We start from the raw sequence: 19,804 nt of genomic DNA, 5'->3' as shown, positions 1-19,804 counted from the left end.
TGTGGCCAGTGCCTTCTCTGTCTGCGTGAGACTCTCCGGTAACCCAGTGTGCAGTTTGCCATGCCATCATCACTCCTTGCACTAGAAGAGAGAAACTTCAGGCTGTGGCCCCATCTGGCTTCTCCATGCCTACATCGGATACTCTGGGCTCATTGAGGATACTGAAACCAGTCTCTATTCCAAAGTCCTCTGCAGAGGACCCAAAACTCATTTTGCTATTCCGGTCTTGGCACCACCTTTTATATCAGTCTCAAAGTCTGCATCTCCTCAGCCTTGGGCTGGGATCAAATCCCTTGCCCAGCGCCGCCAATGCCAGCTAATCAAAAGTGTCACTGAAGAACAAACCTACAGTGTGTATTAAGGCCTTCATAGCCATGGTGAATACTCAGGAAGTGCATATCCTGCTTACAGTTACCCTCCGCCCTGACTCCAGACGTATCTTCTAGCAATGATGCCTCTTTCTCAGCATTGCAAGTCCATGCAAAAACCATCAGGGTAAAAATAAGGAGAAGAGGAAATGCACTCCTGTGAAAATCATGACTGGCATGACTCTAGAGAGTTGTGTGTGTGAAGAGCCAGGAGAGAATAGGAAGCTTTAGGACTTCAGCAAGGTTGCAATGTCATCTTCACCCCCTTCTGCTCCCATAACCTCAGCTTATGGAGAAATGCTGATAAATGATGAAGTTTTGGAACTTGGAAGGCACTAACTTGACATATCAAATAGCTTTATCATGGAAGAACCTTTTATGTCAGTGGATTGGATTTACAAAGGAGAAATGCCCAAACCTCCCTGAAATCCCTTAATTCTTTTTTCTGAGAAGTTAATTTTTAGTGTTGACTGGGTCTTTTCACTTAATGGCCTATTAGGAAATTAGTCTCTCCCCACAGTACATACTCACAGTCCTTTCAGAGCAGGAAGGGGCTTCTCTTGGCAGTGATTGATTGTTCCAAATATGATGGAGTTTTTCCATCGTTCCAAGGTAATCTTTGAGATGCAGAGACTTCCAATACAAGTTCCCAACTATATCTAACTGCACTGACTTTGTCATGGAAATCTGGTCTCAAAATATTATAGATGTGGCAAATAGTATAAGTAAGCTAACAGTCAGTGTATTAATTATAAACTCTCCCTGTTTCCCCTTCTTCCCCCCACTGGATTTATTAATTTTCTGAAACCTGCTTTGTGCTCAAGTTTGATATAAGCAGCCTTGAACTATGAACAATTCAACACGCTTTTTTTTAAGTCAGCTGATATTTTGCACTAACAACTTAGTCTTTCTTTTTTCAGATTGTTGTACAGTGTGGCTTGAGCCACTCCTTTATTTTAAAAGAAGAGCCGAGTTAATATCTACATATTGGCTTCTATGAATGCAAAGTAACTCCTCTGCCTTCGTAACTGCCATGATGTGCACATGTATGAGATGGTGTATTTACTCACTTCGCATTTAAAAGATAAAATCCCAAGTACCGTATATACTCGATCATAAGCCGGTTCGTTTATAAGCTGACACCCCACCCCACTCTCCCCAAGATGGAAAGTAAAAATGGCAAATGTTGATGACCCATTCATAAGCTGACCCTATAATTCAGGGGTGGGCAGACTTTGGCTCCTGGCCCATTAGGATAAGCCGCTGGTGGGCCAGGACGGTTTGTTTACCTCCGCAGGCATGGAGGTAAACCTAAGTAAACAAAATGTCCCAGTCCGCCAGCGGCTTACCCTTACGGTCTGGGATAGCAACTGGTGGGGAAATTTGGGGAGGGGAAAGCTGGGGGCCAGGGGAGTAACCCCTGTGACCACCCCCTACATGAAGCCACCCCTAACCTGGGACCCTCCCCACATGACCCCTCCCCGTGTAACCCCATCCCGCCCCATCCCTAGCCCGGGACCCCCACACTCTCCCCAGCCCATCCCTTCCCACCTTGCCTGGGGCAGGCCAGGGGAGGATGGCTCTAGCCTGGCCAGAGCTGCCGGCAGGCCGGGCGCCGCGGTCGCAGCCTGCCAGCCCCCGAGCTTCAGCTGCTTCGGAGGCTGGTGGGAGAGCAGCGTGGTGGAGAGACTCTGGCCCCGCCTCTTCCCTTCTGGCTGTGCTGCCTCTCCTTGCCCCTCTGTTGCGGGGGGGCTGTGTCCCACCTCTTCCTCTCTCTATACCCGTTCATAAGCCGACCCCCTTCTCTGATGCGTCCCTTTTTTACTAAAAATATTCAGCTTATGAACGAGTATACACAGTATCGTCTGTCTCACTAAATAGCACTGAGTGACTGAGGTAACACTGGCTGTTTGGATATCCTATGAGCACCAGATCACCCCTCTTGGGTGTTTAATCCTGCTCAGACCCCTAGCTATTGGAACCTGCTTAGTCCCAGCCATCCTCACACGTATTTATTTATATTGCAGTAGCACCCAAGAATCCTAGTTGGGCTCAGGGTCCTATTGTGCTAGACACTGTAAAAACACGGTACAGAAAGATGGGTTCTGCCCTGAAGAGCTTTCAGTCAAAGTATAAGATTAGAGAACAGGCAGATGCAACAAATAAAATTGGGGAGCACAAGATAACAATGCGACAGTTATGAACAGCATAATGATCAGTGGGGTCACACACATCAAACCTTTGCACTGTAGGTATTGGGCACATTTATATAGTTCCCCACCCCCTTCCCAATAAGGGCCCTCTTAGCCTATAGAATGCAGCCAGTTTTTAGGAATCCTCCCCATTTAGATTAGTTAACAATTTGAGCATTAGATATATAGTCTCTGTGTGTTAAAGTCCATTGTTCTTTGAGTGGCCTCTGCATATTCCCACTTGTAGGATCCAGGCACGTGTGCCACAAGCTTCCAGAAAGCAGTGTCCATTGAGGCCACTCGCCTCGTGCCCGCATCCTAACGAGTTCTGAGGGTATGAAAGGGGGAGCGGCCCCAACTACCCCTCAGTCCTTTTCTAAACGCCGAAGATGCAGCGAGATCAGATCGCACAGTGTCCTCGACCGTTCCTTGTCAGTTTTTCTTTTTTCTCTTTCTACCTTTTTGAGGTCAATTTTGTTTGTAATGGGTGGTCATTTAGCCAGGTTTTTCTTTTAAAAGACATGAGGAGATGCCTGTCGAGCATGGGCTTTGTCAGGACACACAGGAGCAGATTGGGCCTGCTCATGGGGGGGCAGGTTCCTCCAGTCAGCTGAGCTGGCACCGAATAAGTTCGCAGTCCGCTTCAGTGATTGTCTTGCCGGAGCGGGTTTGGCTGTCTCTTGCACCCCGGCACATGGGAGGCATCTCAGGCTGGTCACTATAAAAGTCTCTGCATCTATCCAGGTTGACCTGGGTACCTAGCTATGTGCCTAAATTGGCTCTCTGGCTGTTGGATCCAATTTCCAATGGATCTGGATCCATAGAGCTCAGGTCCAGCAGCCTAGTGTGGATCTAGGGCTGCAAAACCTAGATTCGGTGGCCCAGCATGTATCCAGGGCTGTACAATCTTGATCCAGATCTGGTGGCCTCCTATGGATCTGGGAGCTGCAAAACCTGAATTCAAACAGAGCACAGATCTAGAGTTACCCCAACCTGCCCAGGAGAAAAAAAAAAAAGCTGTGATTGGCTTTGGATCCAAATGGGAGGTAGGGCCAGAGCTTGAATCCAGATGCAGCAGTCACACATGGACTGTTGCGCACAGTTGCCGAGAAGGGATCTGATTACCTGGGATCTAGCCAGCATGGGGAGCTGACATCTGTTACTGCTGAATCACTTGTCTAAGAGTTCTGTACCACTGAGGCCCCAGATCTGCCCAGGTCATTGGACTCTGGTACTACAACACCACGATCTTTGCAGAACTGCTTGCCTGACGGATTCTGTGCCCAACGTAGTGGCAAAGGCAAACAGATCAGTTTGGAGGTCCTCACAAACTAGAAAGGGGAAATGCATTGCAAGCTTCTGATCAGGTCTGGAATGCGGGTTCTCTGTTACAGCCAGGGCTGGTTCCAGGCACCAGCTTAACAAGCAGGTGCTTGGGGCGGCCAAGGGAGAGGGGCGGCACCTGCGGCAATTCGGGGACGGCAGGTCCCTCACTCCCTCTAGGAGCGAAGGACCTGCCGCTGAACTGCCGCCGCCGATAGCGGCTTTTTTTTTCCCCCCCAATTTGCCGCCGCCGATCGCGATCGCGGCTTTTTTGTGTGTGTTTTTGCTTGGGGCGGCAGAAATGCTGGAGCCAGCCCTGGTTACAGCGTAGTATTTTCACATTGTGCTTCGGGTTCACTCGTCTTCAGAAGCACTCGCTGGATGCCCTGCTTATCTGGGAGAAGCTTTTCCCCTCCCAACGCTCCATCTATCAGACCCTTACCCTGGAGTGAGAAAAGGAGGATCGGTCTATTCTTAAACTCTTTTACTTTGCGACGTTGTATATGCCAATTTACTTAGTCCTGGACTTGTCAGTTCCCCGTGCGACTGGGTGGGAACTGTTGAGGTTCTCTTGGGCTCCCGGCCCATTCCTAAAGGCCAGTTCAGGTGTCCAGGACCAGATTTACAAGAATCTGACAGGCTAAGAACTGATGCTGGGCTCCAAGGCTCCCTTAGGTTGTGAGGGTACTATACCGATCACAGTTCTATCGATTCTGAGATTCACGGATTCAGAGATTTCTTTGCAATACAGCCTGGATAGGAGGAACAGGATGCAGTGTCACAGGCTCCATCTGATGCTCCAGAAAGGACGGCCTATTGACTGAATCACTTTGTAACCCTTGAATGTGAAGGCAGAAAAAGGAGAGACTTGTTTTAAAAGGCGCATTGCCAAGGGTCTGCAAATAAGATGCAGTGCGCTGTGGGTCCTATTTTAGATTAAGAGCTTTATGTGAGGGACTGTGATATTCCTTGAAGCTGACATCATAATATTTGGTTGGATCCATGTGTCTGAGCTCTCATAGGAGGAAATGTTGTTAGAACATTACTGGGCTCTGGGCTACCTACCTTCAATTCTAAACCAGGAAGGAGACTTTTCAGGTCTGCTTCCAGTTCCACCCTGGAGTACGCAGTGTCTAGGATTGGGTAGTGTCTTTGATAGCCCCTTGTATGGGTTCTGGAAACACATAGGGATGCCCATCCTTAGCATTACCAAGCTTTCCTTGGAAGAAATAGACCTGGAGTCTAATGAAGCAGTTGACTTAGCACTTTTGGAATTCTCAGTAAACATAGCTTTGATCCCTCTCATCTTGGAAGGAACAGCTGCACCTAAGGGTTGAGATTTCCCTCACCTTTGCTTAGTGGGGTGTGAGATTTGTTTCCTGGCCACAATGTGGCAAGTCTCATTCACCTATCGTTAAATGTGGACAATAGGACTGTCGCATGGAGCAAAATGCTGTCTGGCTGTGCTAACTCTGAGATTCATCTCTGGGTTCCAGAAATAGAACTCTCCTATTTCCAGAAGGGTACTAGTAGTATGCACCCTTGTGTGCCATAGTCACAGATCTGTCCCTTTACACATAGTGTGACTGGAGTAAAAGAATACATTTTTTACTGAGAGGTACCTTATCAATTGGCCCATGCTCTGGCAGCAAGTGTTCTATTAAATGCCTGGCTCTCATGACTACTCTCCGGGAATGGTTGGGTATCCGTCTTTGTGTAGACAACAGTCTAAGATGTCTGAGCTTTCCACCTCTTTCAGACCGCTAGAATGTCTGTTTGTCCTGGGCCTCCTTTACCTGCCTCCCTGAATGTATCGTATGTCTTCATATTCAGAAGAACTAGTTGTAGTATCAGGCCACAGCTTATCTACATGTTTCCCAATCCCTTAGAGAAAAGTAACTGACACACTAGGAGCCAGTCTGTCATGGACAAAAGGTTGCTCATCTGTTTCACAATTATGACTTCACAGGGCTTCATCTTCCTGGAATTGTCACTCCTCATCCTGGACCAAGGGGGTGTCCTTGGCATGCTGTCACTCTGTCTTCATGGCATCATGTTGCATTACTGATATTGGAGCTATACATGTGTTTAGCAAAAATGTTCCCTCATTTAGACTTGTTTTGTGAGAGCAAGATTGGTTGCTTCTCCTGCCCTGTCATCCAGAGCTGATGCTTGTTTGGCAGTTCTGCTTTCCTTGTTTACGTACAACTCCACAGCCTCCCTTCCTGGGGGTTTGTACTGCTTGCTAAACTCCCCCAAGTGGGACTATGCAGAGGCCACTTGAAGAAGAAATGAAGGTTGCTTATCTGTAACCAGAGATCTTCCAGATGAGCCTCTGCATATTCACACGACCTGCTCACCTTTGAGTCTCGGGTTAGGAATTCCTGAAACAAGCGGTGGGGGGGAGGTTAAGGCCACTCCCCCTTTCCAATCCTTGGAACCCTGGGGGGAAGAGATGTGAGTGGCCCCAATGGACACTGCTTTCCAAAAGGTTCTGGAAGTTTGCAGTGCAGGTGCTTTGATCCCACAAATGCGAATATGCAGCAGAGGCTCGTCTTGAAATACTCTGGTTACAGGTGAGTAACTTAGCTGGCTGAAAATAATGTATGCTCTGAAAATAGCCTCAGTTGCTAAAGTTTGATTGCTGGTATAAAAATAAACCATAACATCAAAAAGAAGCATCTGATCTTTAATTTACAGAGGTAAGGAAATGCTAAGTTAAGGCTCCATCCTTGACCTACCTCTTTGTTATTGGGCATTTTAGCATGTGTGATGTATAACATCTGTTCTGGGGCCTGTTTACTACCTATGCGAATTAGGGACAGGCTCTCTACCTTAATTCTGAGTATTCTTGTTTTTCACGTTTTAAGTCGGCTCCATAATAATCCCTTTTAGCTTTTTTTTTGTGATTAAATAGCACAAAATTGGTGCCAAGCCAAAATTCTAAACACCGTCCATTGTACACTGATTGGATTTGCTTATATCGGTGGTCCATGTCACTTCAGAAATCACAGATATAAATATGTGAGACTCTTAGTGACTTGTAACTTTCATGCTGGAGCCCACATGAGCAAACTACCTTTGCTTGTCACTCTTCAGCATTCTCCTTCGCTGCTGGTGCTAATATGTAGAGACTGGTATCTGTTTCCTTTTTCACATCCCCACTTCGCCTTCAGCTTGATGCTACAGTGATGTCATCCTGTGCGTATGACCCTTGGTCAGTTTCTCGGGATTCAGCTGTCACAAATCCAGCATTGTGAAGTGACTGAAGAATTGAGTAGAAGGAGAGGATGGGAAATCGGGGAACTCGGAAGGCTGGCGATTTGAACACAGCTGTCACTGAGGAAGCAAAAGTGCCAGAAAAATATATAGTGAGTGGTCTGTTGTTTAGAGCAGAGGGACTAGCAGTCAGGTGGTCTGGGCCTGTTGCTGGCTATGCCACTGACTCACTGTGGCCTTTGTCACATCACCTGTGACCTGATATTTTTTAGAGGTGCTGAGTATCTACAGCTTGCATTGCTATCAGTGGAATCTGTGGATGCTCCACAACTCTGAAATCAACCTGCTAGCCTCTGCCTGTTTCCCCCTCTGTGAATGTAGAACATGATACTGATCTGCCTTGCACGGATATTAAGAGGTTTAATGTTTGTAAAATGCTTTGAGATCCATATGTTACCCCTGTATATGTTCTCCAATTGAAAAGCTCCTTTCTAAAATACAAAATAAGAAGTCCAGTGTGTGTGGCCCATAAATGGAAATATCATTTGTGTGCGGATAATCTCCGTGACACCTTGGACTTGCCTGCCTAAGTGTTCAGTGAAATATGGGGAATTAAGAGGGCACTGTGTCAGTGTGGTAAGTCTTGTCTGAACTGAGGATATTGCTGATCTAAGGGTTTTTCATCAGTTGCAGTAATTTATTTGGTGCTTTTTCACTTGAGACACAATGTTGTTTCTAAAAGGAACAAATTGTAACTAGATTCCCACTGGCATTTTTTTTCATATTAATCATGCACTGACGTTTTTTTCCCCAATAAAGGCATGGAATGTTCTGGCCCTGGATGGCAGTAACTGGCAGCGAATTGACCTGTTTGATTTCCAGAGGGATATTGAGGTATAATTAAGTGACATACAAACCCCTTTTTCATGTTTAAAAACATAATTACAGTATGGAATAGATTAATGCCCCCAGCATAACCCTTTCCACCTTCCCTGGAGATAAAAATCATTAATTTCAGTTCTTCTTAGCTTCAGGGAGCCTTTATAGTCTTGGCAATTCATTCAGCTTTTGAAAATGGACAGAACTATTTAACTGTACCAGGACTGAATGGTATTTGTGTGTGTACATGTACACTTATTTTAAAGAAGCAGTTTTTTGTTTACTGAGAGAGTTGAAATAACTAGAGTAAATGTGCTTTTGCTGAAAGATATTGCTGATAAGTATTGGTCTAGATTTTTCTCTCTAACTCAACATAATCAAGTATGGCTTTTATCTGGTATACTTGGACTTCTACTATTAAGACACTGAATTTCTCTCTTAGTCTCTAGTGTCTGTTTTCCTTTGTTGGAAATGGAAACACAAACCAGGAAGATGCCAGAGATTTCCAGTTCTGAGTTAGTTCTAAAAGATGTACCTCTGTGGGAATGCCTTCTTGTAACTTTGGATCAATCTGTTAGAAGTGAACTGTGGAGTCCATGTAGGAAATGATAACTTTGTGCCTCATGTTGTCCTACTGTTCTGAAAACTAAAGTCCGTGTATTCTTCCTGGCTGAATTTTCAAAAACAAACTAAACTCCTTATCAGATTGTTACATTCTCATTTTAAAAATTATTTTTTGGAGATGGGGAGAGGAGAGCAGCATTGTAGCTCAACACAAAGTGAAAAACATAAGTCTGAGAATGGCTTGTTTAATGTCCTGGTGGAAGCTGCAAGTTACACAGCCTTTCTGGACAGAAGCGTTAAAGTACTCTCTCTTCCAGACCTAAAGGAACTGGCCTCTGATGTGGCAAATTGTGTACCCAAAAAGTCTGGCAAGTGCCCAGAGTGTTTTGAAGGAGGAAAGCAAATGTGGTCCTGCTCTCTACAGCAAGTATTTCTTCAGACACGTATCGGTTGATTAAGGGAGAAAGTAAAACTAGTAAGAGCATTCCTAAAGTTCTCTGCTGGGATAAGACTTCACTTTCACACAGGTGCAGGGAGATCATTGGAGTTCCCTGATCCAAGGTAGGAGCAGGAAATGAGGAAAGAACTTTTCAGCCGTGGTGCTTTATCTAAACTGTGTAAGAAGGAGAGAGTAATGCTGTGAATTTAAACTAGGCTTTTCCCTTCTTGAGCCGTTTTACATGGCTTTAAAGTCTCCCCATTCTCTTACTCATCTGTTGGGTACCAGATATGTATTTGTGCACTAGCATTGACTTATATTTTAATACAAGCTGCTCCAAAATGCTGCTGTTCTTAACCTAAAAGGACATTCTCAGGCTAAGTCCTAAATGTTGTATGCTTAAAGGAAGATAAACTTGCAGCTTTTAAGCGTTTTCTTTAAAATATATTTGAATCCTCTGCAATCCCAAACATATTCACAGCTGTGGTGAGGCCACCGAGGGCCTATACAAACATATGCGTGGCTTAAAATTCTGTTACCTTCCTTTTCTAAAATGCAGCATGGGATTTATCTTCCTTTTATCCCTTTTAGCCATTGCAGCACTTTGGCAGCACGTCCTAGCTGCAGTTGGCATTTGAAAAGTAGTCGTATTTCAGAGTAGATTTTAAGGAAGGTAAATGAGGGGGCCTCAGCAGATTGATAGCCCTTTTAGATCATGCTAATACTTTGCAGCTACCCTAATGTTCACATACATTTTTGGTTTGGGAAGGAGGGATTAAAAATTTCTTAATACAAACTCTTCGTAGCTAACACTTGAAAGTGATTGATGTTTCCATTCTCCAGTGATCAGAGGAGGAGAATAAAATACTACTGGACACTGAAACGTATGTGTGCTGATAGAGTTGTATAGTCTTTCTCTCCTCTCCTCGGTCTCTTTACCATTTCATCATCCAAAGTTGTGGAAAATTCAAACTTGTCCTGGGGTCTCTGGGGAGATACTCTCTCATGTAAAATAGGACATTAAACTCCATTTCTCCAGATGTCTTTGAGAGGAAAATTGAAATGCTTCCTCCGTGAGAGAAGAGAAGTCCCCTACACTATTCGTCTCCGCTCTGTCCCCCAAAACAAAAACCTTTACATCTTTTATGACAACACATGCCTATTTGAAATCCTTGTCGCGTGTTGTTTCTGTGATTTGTTGTATTTCTTCAGTAACTGTACTTCAGCCGTCTCTTGGGTAGCCTCTTGCACTGCCCAATAGCTCTGACTGCAGAGGATTTTTCTACTGCTTAGCCTCGGCGTTCTTCCTTGGGTTTTGTTCCTTGTCCATTTTTAGAAGTTGAATGGGTCTCCTTCAGTTTTACATTGGTGTGATGGTAATTGTGTTTGCTCAGTGCCCCTATATCTGGAATAATATACAAAGTGTTTTTAATCTACAAAGTTTTGAATTTAACTTTAATGAAGAGATTGTGGAAACTAAGAAGTGATATCAGTAGAATTCTTTTCCTGTCTTTTTACAGGGTCGAGTAGTGGAGAATATTTCTAAAAGATGTGGGGGTTTCTTGCGAAAGCTAAGCCTGCGTGGGTGTCTAGGAGTGGGAGACAATGCATTAAGGTAGTGGTATGGCTTCTTCTACTCTTAACTATGAAGCAAAGAATGGTTCTCCTTCCCCACCCATAGAGGGCTGGAATGGTATATCCACTCATCAGCGTGCTAGAGTGAGACCAATAACGATATGCATCCAAAAATAATCGCTTAAGTAAATGATGAACACTATGCATATCCTTCTTCTGTGTGTGTGTGTTTTGAAATATGAGCCTTTCTCCCTTCCCTTCCCTTAAAAAATAGCAGCACAGAGTCAACCCGATGGTGTTGCAATATTGGGGGAATTGGCACTGGAAATGTGAACCTCTGTCCCTTGCTCCTGGGCTGAGAGAACTCCAAAGACAAGATATGGGTAAAAACAACAAGGAGTCTGGTGGCACCTTAAAGACTAACAGATTTATTTGGGCATAAGCTTTCGTGGGTAAAAACCTCACTTCTTCGGATGCATAGAGTGAAAGTTACAGATGCAGGCATTATATATATACTGTCAGTATATAATGTCTGCATCTGTAACTTTCACTCTATGCATCCGAAGAAATGAGGTTTTTACCCACGAAAGCTTATGCCCAAATAAATCTGTTAGTCTTTAAGGTGCCACCAGACTCCTTGTTGTTTTTGTAGATACAGACTAACACGGCTACCCCCGATACTTGAAGATATGGGTAACAACTCACTGTTGTTCTGCATTGCCCTTTAAACCCAGCATTCAGCAGCCTATTTGATTCTATGTGCTTCAGAGGTGCACCCATGTAAAAGGCTGGTGGGAAGGGTCAACAGTTTGCCCAAGACAAACAGTGCCTGGTTTTTGGTTTAATTATTTCTGTAGTATTGAGGGTAAAGCATCTGTTTCAAAACATCTGGAAATGCATTGTCTGAAAAGTAGTGTATCTTTTTTTCCAATGAAGGATATTTGCACAAAACTGCAGAAATATTGAAGTATTGAACCTAAATGGCTGCACCAAGATCACCGATACGTAAGTAACGTGTTTATTAGAGGGAATGTTGGACTATTAACCCTTGTAATTATTAGTATACATGAATTATGTCTCAACTGAATGGAAGGTAGTGGTTCCAGATTCTCCTCCGTTGTCCCACCCCATGAGCTTAGTACCGTTTGTTTTCTAAATGTGGTATGAGTAAGTGGTCTATCTCCAGATGGAATGATTTGTTATGGTCTGATAAAAATTTGAAGACATCAGGAAACCTCTTATGTCACGTTGCTCATTCATTATTTCAAGTCAGATGATCATATCAGGTTGTTGACATTAAGGGGAAAATATACTGAGGAAATAATTCTTTTTAGGCAGGTCTGACTCATGTTTTCAGATCCAGAAAAGGCTGCTAAAGTGTCCCCTTCAGAACAGTAAGGCTCACTCTGTAATGGAACAAAATAGCGATGTTCTTCTTGTTCTCCCAGGTCAGAATTTATGGAGACTGCAATTTCTCTGTACATGGAGCGGCTACAGTTGCTTTGTTTATGGTGCTTGTGCTCATCTGCCACCTCTTGTATAATTCAAATAGTTCTGATTCTCCTTTGAGTGATTCTGTCTGTTAAATTCCAATGTCTACAGTTTTTTCCCTTTTTCATGCTGATGGTGGGGGGTGGCTTCACTTTGAGGCTTTGCAGTCTTATTCTCATTTCTATGATGAAAGAAGACGGTCTCGGAGGGAATCTAAGTATGAAGAGACTGCCTATCTTGGTGGAAAGGGGTGTCTCTCTTTGAAGCCTTTGCTGAGAGAGAGAGCTTCAGAAGAGAGGGGGAAAAAGGAGGTTCCCCACATATCCTTATCTACGTTAGTCCTGACCAGGGAAAAGATGTATGTCTTTGCAAAGGAACCTTCCTAAAAGAGTTGGCAAGAGTCAGCTCGCCTGTACTTAAACTCTAACTTTCTTTAATAAATGCTGTGAGTATGGATGGATGTAATTTGGTTAATATTTTATTATCTGAGGACAGCAGATGTCATTGTAAAATGTGTGTCAGTTGTGGTGACGCACGTCAAGCCGTACTTCCACATTGCTGAGCACAGACAGTTAAGTGCTGGGAGAGTTCTTCTGCTTTTCCATCCACTCCACATAGATTTGAGATTTTTTCCTATGGACAGCTGGTCAGCTATGCTTTAGGTTACACCTGGATTGCCTTGAAATAGGCGTGTATCCAAGTTTTATCTAGTTTCTTTGCTACTTTGCTGTCTTCCTGCTCGAGTGCTATTTGTAACTCTTTAAAATCACTTACAAAACTGTAAGATCCCTATGTTTCCTACAGTGGCAGTACATGAGGGACTGAGGGAAGAACCATGTTACATGTGTGCTCTTTCTATACTGATTACCTATAGATTTTGCCTCTAAAAGTACAGATCAGTCTCAAAATGAAAGTGTGATGGCCTAAAATACTCTTCTTAGAAGAATAGTGGTTAAATCCACTAAATCAATTTGCTTCCTTGGACAAATAAGATCTGCCAACTGAAGGAACCCTTAAAAAGAAGCTTTTTTTACATATTTTTTCTGATACAAGTAGCAACTATTGTTAAGAAATAGCTTCACTTCATGTTGTCGAAATTTTGTTAAGCATCAGTGTTACGATAGCTTTTAAAAACAACTCATACTTTGGGGGGCAGACAATGCAGCCTAGTCATTGTTCATATCTCATGTGGCCTTCCACTGGAGATAACACATTCTGCAAAGACTAACAGTAGCCAGCAAAGATGTGTAGGGATGAGTTATTTATTAGCAGGTGGAAATACTCCTTTTTGCATTGCTAGTAATTTTATTTGACTCTTGTGAGTCAAAACCATAGCTCGTCTTTATTTTCCAGGCCAGAATGCTCAGCACCTTGTGGGATCAGACTCTCTGCCTCTGCAGTTCTGCTAGATAGCAGGGTTGGTGATGGCATCTGAGTTTCTCAGCTGGCCTCCAGACTGGCCTCACTACTAAGATTTTTTTTTAAGGGGTATCACTGGCTGTCACTCGCAGTATATTTCAGGCACTTGTAGGTCTTTCTGCACTGTACTAGTTGAATAATGATTTTGAAGGCTTTGATAAAAGAAGTAGCTGGTTTCCCCAATATATGGTTGCCTACAGTCGGCACTTGCTGCACAAAATCATATTTTGTTGCTATTCCCTCAGAAATGAATCCTTAGGCAGGTGAAATCACTGCCATTGGTGTTGGGGAGTTTGAAGTCCCAGCTAAACAGCAAGCCCCTCGGATGTGCTCCATCTACTCTAGACCGCTACCAGCACCCAGCTCCTGTTTCTAGTGTGCAGTATGTGCCCTTAGTCATGTGATGCTTGGTAGTTTTCCTTGTTCATTTTTAGACATTTCTCAGTACTATCAAAACGATGTTGAGCAGCACGTTGGGGAAATAGGGTAGAGGGTACAGATCTAAGAGTTATTTTGGCCCTTTTGATAGCAGATGTTAGAAATGTCCTATAGAACGGTCTTCCGCGTTGGGTTTTGAGCAAATGAATCCCTCAACGAAAACTGAATGATTCAAAATGTGAAGAAAATCACTGTCCTCGTCTCACACACACATAGACTGCTTAGAAAGAGCATTTCCTCTATCCTCTCTCCCACCATCCCACCTCCAATACCTGCCCATGTTATATTCTCCATTCTTTTATTTTTTAAGTGGGGGCTTATATGAATATACTTGTGCACATAGTGTGTGATGGAAAAATATACATGATCATTTCTGTGTACGTCTTTGATGGGTAAATGTACTGTCTGAAGTATCTTTTTTTTTTTAATATTCTCTTTCAGGACATGTACCAGCCTTAGTAAGTTCTGCTCTAAACTCAGGCACCTTGACTTGGCTTCCTGCACTTCCATAACCAACCTGTCTCTAAAAGCACTGAGGTAGGAACTGACAGCATTGAGATCCCGTGCACCAGTTTAATTCTAAATAGCTTACTCCACTATGTCCCCTATTCTCTGAACTCCCCTGGTGGAGTTTTAAATAAGTGACTAGGTTACTAGGATTGCAATCCAAACCTAAGACATGAATGCTGAGCTCTGCTGGGTAATGCCCTCTGCTCTGCAAAAGAGACAGGAACTAAATAGAAGGTGCCTTGTCCTGATAATGATTAGCAGCAGTAGCATAATTGGATTGCACTGAGGTTTCTATTTTTATTTATTTTTTGAGCAGGGGGCAGAGTTTTTTTTTTAGTTTTTAATTAACATGCCTTGTAAATACCTCTTTGTTAATAGTTGACTTTTGAATTACACAACTCCCGTTGCATAGATAGCAAGTGTCCTGTAGTTGCAAAATAAAGACTGGCACATGATTACTTGTCTTAAACTGATTAGGTGACATGGTAACTACTTAACCCTACTAGATGTAATTGCCAAGTAATCTAGAAATGAAAGGGAATGACAGGCAATGGTGACAAGAGATTGGGACAGAAGAAAGGAGGCAAAAGAGAACCCTGAAGGTAAAGAGTGAAGCCTAAACTATTAAAAAAACAAAAAAACAAAAAAAGTGAGTAAAGTGGGTTTTAAATAATGATAAATTCGAATATCTAAAAAGGATAAAACTATAGAAAGACTAATTTGAAGGGAAACAAAATAGTGAAGAGGCTGCATTGAAATATCAAAGGAATCCGAGTACAGAAAATGGAGAGAGGCTTGTTTTTGTATCTAGCTTTCAGAAATTTGAGCCTGTTTGTTTTTTTTGTTTAAGGGCTTCAACCTGGCCTCCAATTTTATAGGGTCAGTTTTGTGCCTGCAGTTATTTGCAATCACAGTTGATAGCATTTATGTCTGTCTACCTGACTGCAAATCAAATGTATACATTCTGTTTGTGCCAGCAGCTATTTTCAAGCACAAGTTTGTGTCTGGAAAATCAGAGGCCGTGTTCAAAAATGAAGCCCTTTGAATCTGATTGAATGTTGGTTTGGCTGTATCTAGGCCTCTCAGCCAATAACGCTGTGGATGCGCCCAGTCTCTGGACAAGGGGGTGGGACGCAGCCCTATGACCGGCTTTGGATGCAGTAGAGATCAACCTTCTTTTTCCAGAATGCCACAAAATTGAGTTACTGGTTTCCAAGCCTACCCCTGGAGAGCTGCTCTCATCTGAGGATTTTTATGTTTAATAAATGAATGTTCCGTGTGCGTGTGGGGTGGGTGTGTCGCTTCCTGTGCTCAGTTGAAGTCCAGAAATTGGAATTTCCTGTAATCGGCTTGAAGCTGGATTTCTTAAGTTTCCACCCACTTTTCCCTTTGCCTCCCAAGTGAGGGATGCCCACTGCTGGAACAGCTGAATATCTCCTGGTGTGACCAAGTGACTAAGGATGGCATCCAGGCTCTGGTGAGAGGCTGTGGAGGACTCAAAGCCTTGTTTCTGAAGGGCTGCACTCAGGTATGACTATGGAGAACCTGCGCATTAAACTAACTACAACAATGAGTGTCTTCAACGCCAGTTACAGCAATGAGTGTGAAGTATTGTAGGGCTTGTATTTCCAAACATTACCTTATTGAAATAAGATCTACCAACTAGACATTAAGTGCTTTATTGAAACTCTTTACTAGCTTTGAGCCCAGCATGAATAGCTGAACACTGAATAATGAAAACTACCTAGTAGTGGAATCTCCCCGTTCAGAGGATGTAGTGAGCAAAATCACACTCACCTTAACATTTTTTTTAATAAGCTATAAAATATCCTGGCTATGTCCGTAGACTTATTTTAGCCCTTTGTAGAAGAGTCAGACAGTAGTAGAAAGCCTGGCTATAGTTGTATCTGGAATCACATGATAAAAGTTCCTGACTGAGTGGAATCTTCCAGCTGGCTAATGTAGAATTGGACTGTAATTGTTTTGTTTCAGAGGTTTTCCTACAGCAAATTAGACATTTGGCACATCTCTGAAAGGATGGTACTATGTTCAGCAGTGCAAGTAGGGCAGTGCAGTCCAGTACGCTGTACCAGCAAGATATTTATAGCTGGTATGGCGTACCGGAAAGAGGGCCCCATGTCAGCAGCTCCTCCAGTGCGTGCAGCTGTACCACCCCTGGCCCTCCTCTGTCTGACAGCAGCCCCGACGGAGAACAGGGCTGAGGAGGCAGTGCTGGGAGCGGTACAGCCCCTGGAGGAGCTGCCAGCGTTCTGCTCCTTTCCCCGGTGTGGTTCCCGGGAGAGCCCTGCAGTTCAGGTTCTCCTGTGAACCCCAGTAGAGAAAGGAGCAGAACCTGGGGCCACCGGGCGGCCCCACACCAGCAGCTCTTCTGGCGCGGCTGCGGTACCACCCCCAACCCCCTCCACAACCCCTCCTCCGCCGCCACTCCCCGTCCTCCAGTGGGTCTGGCTGCTGTACAGATGGAGGAGACCCTGCGTGGAAGGACTGGGGCGGTACAGTGGCCACACATTCTTCTCATTTTCCCCTGCTGTGTTTCCGAAGGCGCAGCTGGAGGAGGACAGAGCTCCCTCCCCCCCGGTAAGGGGGGGTGGATCATGAGGAGGGGACAAGGAGAGCGTGAGGGCCCCAGGCTGGGGGCAGGGCGAAGTCACATGGAGGGTCACGTGGCCCCCCCCCATACCAGTAAGAAATGGATTCCACTTGCACCACTGGCCATGTTGCTCTTTGAACTGTGTCCAAACCAAGATGTAAAGGTTCTGAAGATACTACATGGATGGATCTTCAACCCTGACACTTTAGAATAAAAATTGTGCATTAGCTTTTAAGGCTGAAATTTCCATTACCCTTTGTTGTTTGGAGTTAATTTTCTTTAACCTTACTATTTTACCTGCTGGGCCATGAAATTGTGGTGTGGGAGATTTGGGGTTTTGGTTTTAGTTCTTTTTGTTCCTCTGAAACGGGACCAGTATTTTACCTGCTGTTGACATGTAAACTTAAGTAATATTTACTTTCCAAAAGATTAGTCCCACTGTACATGGGTGTAGAAAGCAATAATTTTTTAGTATGTTAAGTAAAGCAATAGTACATATATCACTGTGCAAAACAAGCCCAAATGTTAGGACCATTGCCAGTAGTTTCCTAAGCTTATGTTACTGTGGTTTTTAATAGCCTAGGAGACTTGACTGGTAAGAGGTTTAACAATCCGAGCCTATTTTCAGAATTTAGATCACTGAAAAACAGCTCGAACTTCTGGTTATTTATGGACTCCAGTGAAATATTGATGGGAATACATCCTTGTTATCAATTATTTGCCATCTGTTCTCATGGGTGTAAGACTGGCAATCACTTTTTGTTGGCAGCCAAAGTGATATAGAGGAGGGAAAATGGTGATATAGAGGAGCCCTATGAAGTATTAATTTATTAGAAACAAGATTTATCAAAATTAAAAGATAGTAATTTCAGCTCCCATTCCGTCTATTAATCATGTATTTTTGACCTGAGCATAAGTTATTGAAATCAATAAATTAGGGCTGTCGATTAATCGCACTGTCAAAATATAGAATACCAATTGAAATTTATTAACTATTTTTGGATGTTTTCTACATTTTCAAATGTATCTATTTCAATTACAACACAGAATACAAAGTGTACAGTGCTCATTTGATATTTATTTTTTATTACAAATATTTGCACTATAAAAAAACAGAAGAAATAGTATTTCAATTCACCAAAGTACTGTAGTGCAATCTCTTTATCATGAAAGTGCAACTTACAAATGTAGATTTTTGTTTGTTTGTTACATAACTGCATTCAAAAACAGAACAATGGAAACTTTAGAGTCTACAAGTCCACTCAGTCCTATTTCTTGTTCAGCCAATTGCTCAGACAAACAAGTTTGTTTACATATGCAGGAGATAATGCTGCCCGCTTCTTGTTTACAATGTCACATGAAAGTGAGAACATGCGTTTGCATTGCACTGTTGTACCCAGCGTCGCAAGATATTTATGTGCCAGATATGCTAAACATTCGTATGCCCCTTTATGCTTTGGTCACCATTCCAGAGGACATGCTTCCATGCTGATGATGATCGTTTAAAAAAAAATGCATTGATTAAATTTGTGATTGAGCTCCTTGTGGGAGAATTGTATGTCTCCTGTTCTGTTTTACCCACATTCTGCTGTATATTTCATGTTATAGCAGTCTCGGATGACAACTCCACATGTGGTGTTCGTTTTAAGAACACTTTCACTGCAGATTTGAGAAAACGCAAAAAGATACTAATATGAGATTTCTAAAGATAGCTACAGCACTCAACCCAAGATTTAAGATTCTGAAGTGCTGTCCAAATATGAGAGGGACGAGATGTGGAACATGCTTTCAAAAGTCTTAAAAGAGCAACACTCCCATGTGGAAACTACAAAACCCGAATCGCCAAAAAGGAAAATCAATCTTCTGCTGGTGGCATCTGACTCAGACTATGAAAATGAACATGCGTCGGTCTGCACTGCTTTGGATTGTTATCAAGCAGAACCTGTCATCAGCATGGATTCATGCCCTCTGGGGAATGATGGTTGAAGCATGAAGGGACATATGAATCTTTAGTACATCTGGCACGTAAATATCTTGTGACACTGGCTACAACAGTGCCATGCGAACGCCTGTTCTCACTTCCATGTGACATTATAAACAAGAAGCAGGCAGGACTGAGTGGACTTGTAGGCTCTAAAGTTTTCCAATGTTCTGTTTTTGAGTGCAGTTCTGTAACAAAACAAAAAAAAATCTACATTTGTAAGTTACACTTTCATGTTAAAGAGATTGCAGTACAGTACTTAGGTGAATTGAAATACTATTTCTTTTGTTTTTTACAGTGCAGATGTTTGTAATCAAAAATAAATATCAAGTGAGCACTGTACATTGTGTTCTGTGTTGTAATTGAAATCAATATATTTGAAAATGTAGAAAACATCCAAAAATATTTAAATGGTATTCTAGTATTGTCGAACAGCGTGATTAATCACACAATTAATCATGATTAATTTTTTTTATCGTTTGACAGCCCTACAATAAACTGACCTTGCAAATCTGTAGATTCTCAGTCTCAGAGACAGTGGAAGATAGACTGTATAATGCTTTCAGAGCAGCAGCCGTGTTAGTCTGTATCCGCAAAAAGAACAGGAGTACTTGTGGCACCTTAGAGACTAACAAATTTATTAGAGCATAAGCTTTCGTGGACTACAGCCCACTTCTTTGGATGCATAGAAGAGGGCTGTAGTCCACGAAAGCTTATGCTCTAATAAATTTGTTAGTCTCTAAGGTGCCACAAGTACTCCTGTTCTTTTTGCGGATACAGACTAACACGGCTGCT

The 19,804-nt window shown here is 43.1% G+C and overlaps 1 protein-coding gene across 3 annotated transcripts in view; it reads left to right on the top strand.

The window, feature by feature from the left end:
- Positions 1 to 19,804, top strand: part of FBXL20 (F-box and leucine rich repeat protein 20) — a 72,235-nt gene that overhangs the window by 35,148 nt on the left and 17,283 nt on the right. For all 3 annotated transcript variants that reach the window (XM_034755719.1, XM_034755717.1, XM_034755718.1), the window contains 5 exons: positions 7,922 to 7,996; positions 10,505 to 10,599; positions 11,496 to 11,564; positions 14,349 to 14,444; positions 15,819 to 15,945. In XM_034755719.1, coding sequence (XP_034611610.1) covers positions 7,922 to 7,996; positions 10,505 to 10,599; positions 11,496 to 11,564; positions 14,349 to 14,444; positions 15,819 to 15,945 — 462 coding nt within the window. The remainder of the gene's footprint in view (positions 1 to 7,921; positions 7,997 to 10,504; positions 10,600 to 11,495; positions 11,565 to 14,348; positions 14,445 to 15,818; positions 15,946 to 19,804) is intronic.

The sequence above is a fragment of the Trachemys scripta genome, chromosome 23, assembly GCF_013100865.1.
Source record: "Trachemys scripta elegans isolate TJP31775 chromosome 23, CAS_Tse_1.0, whole genome shotgun sequence".
In the NCBI taxonomy this organism is placed as follows: domain Eukaryota; kingdom Metazoa; phylum Chordata; order Testudines; family Emydidae; genus Trachemys; species Trachemys scripta.
Note: the sequence above shows the minus strand (reverse complement) of the source record. Positions and strands in the feature narration are given on the sequence as shown.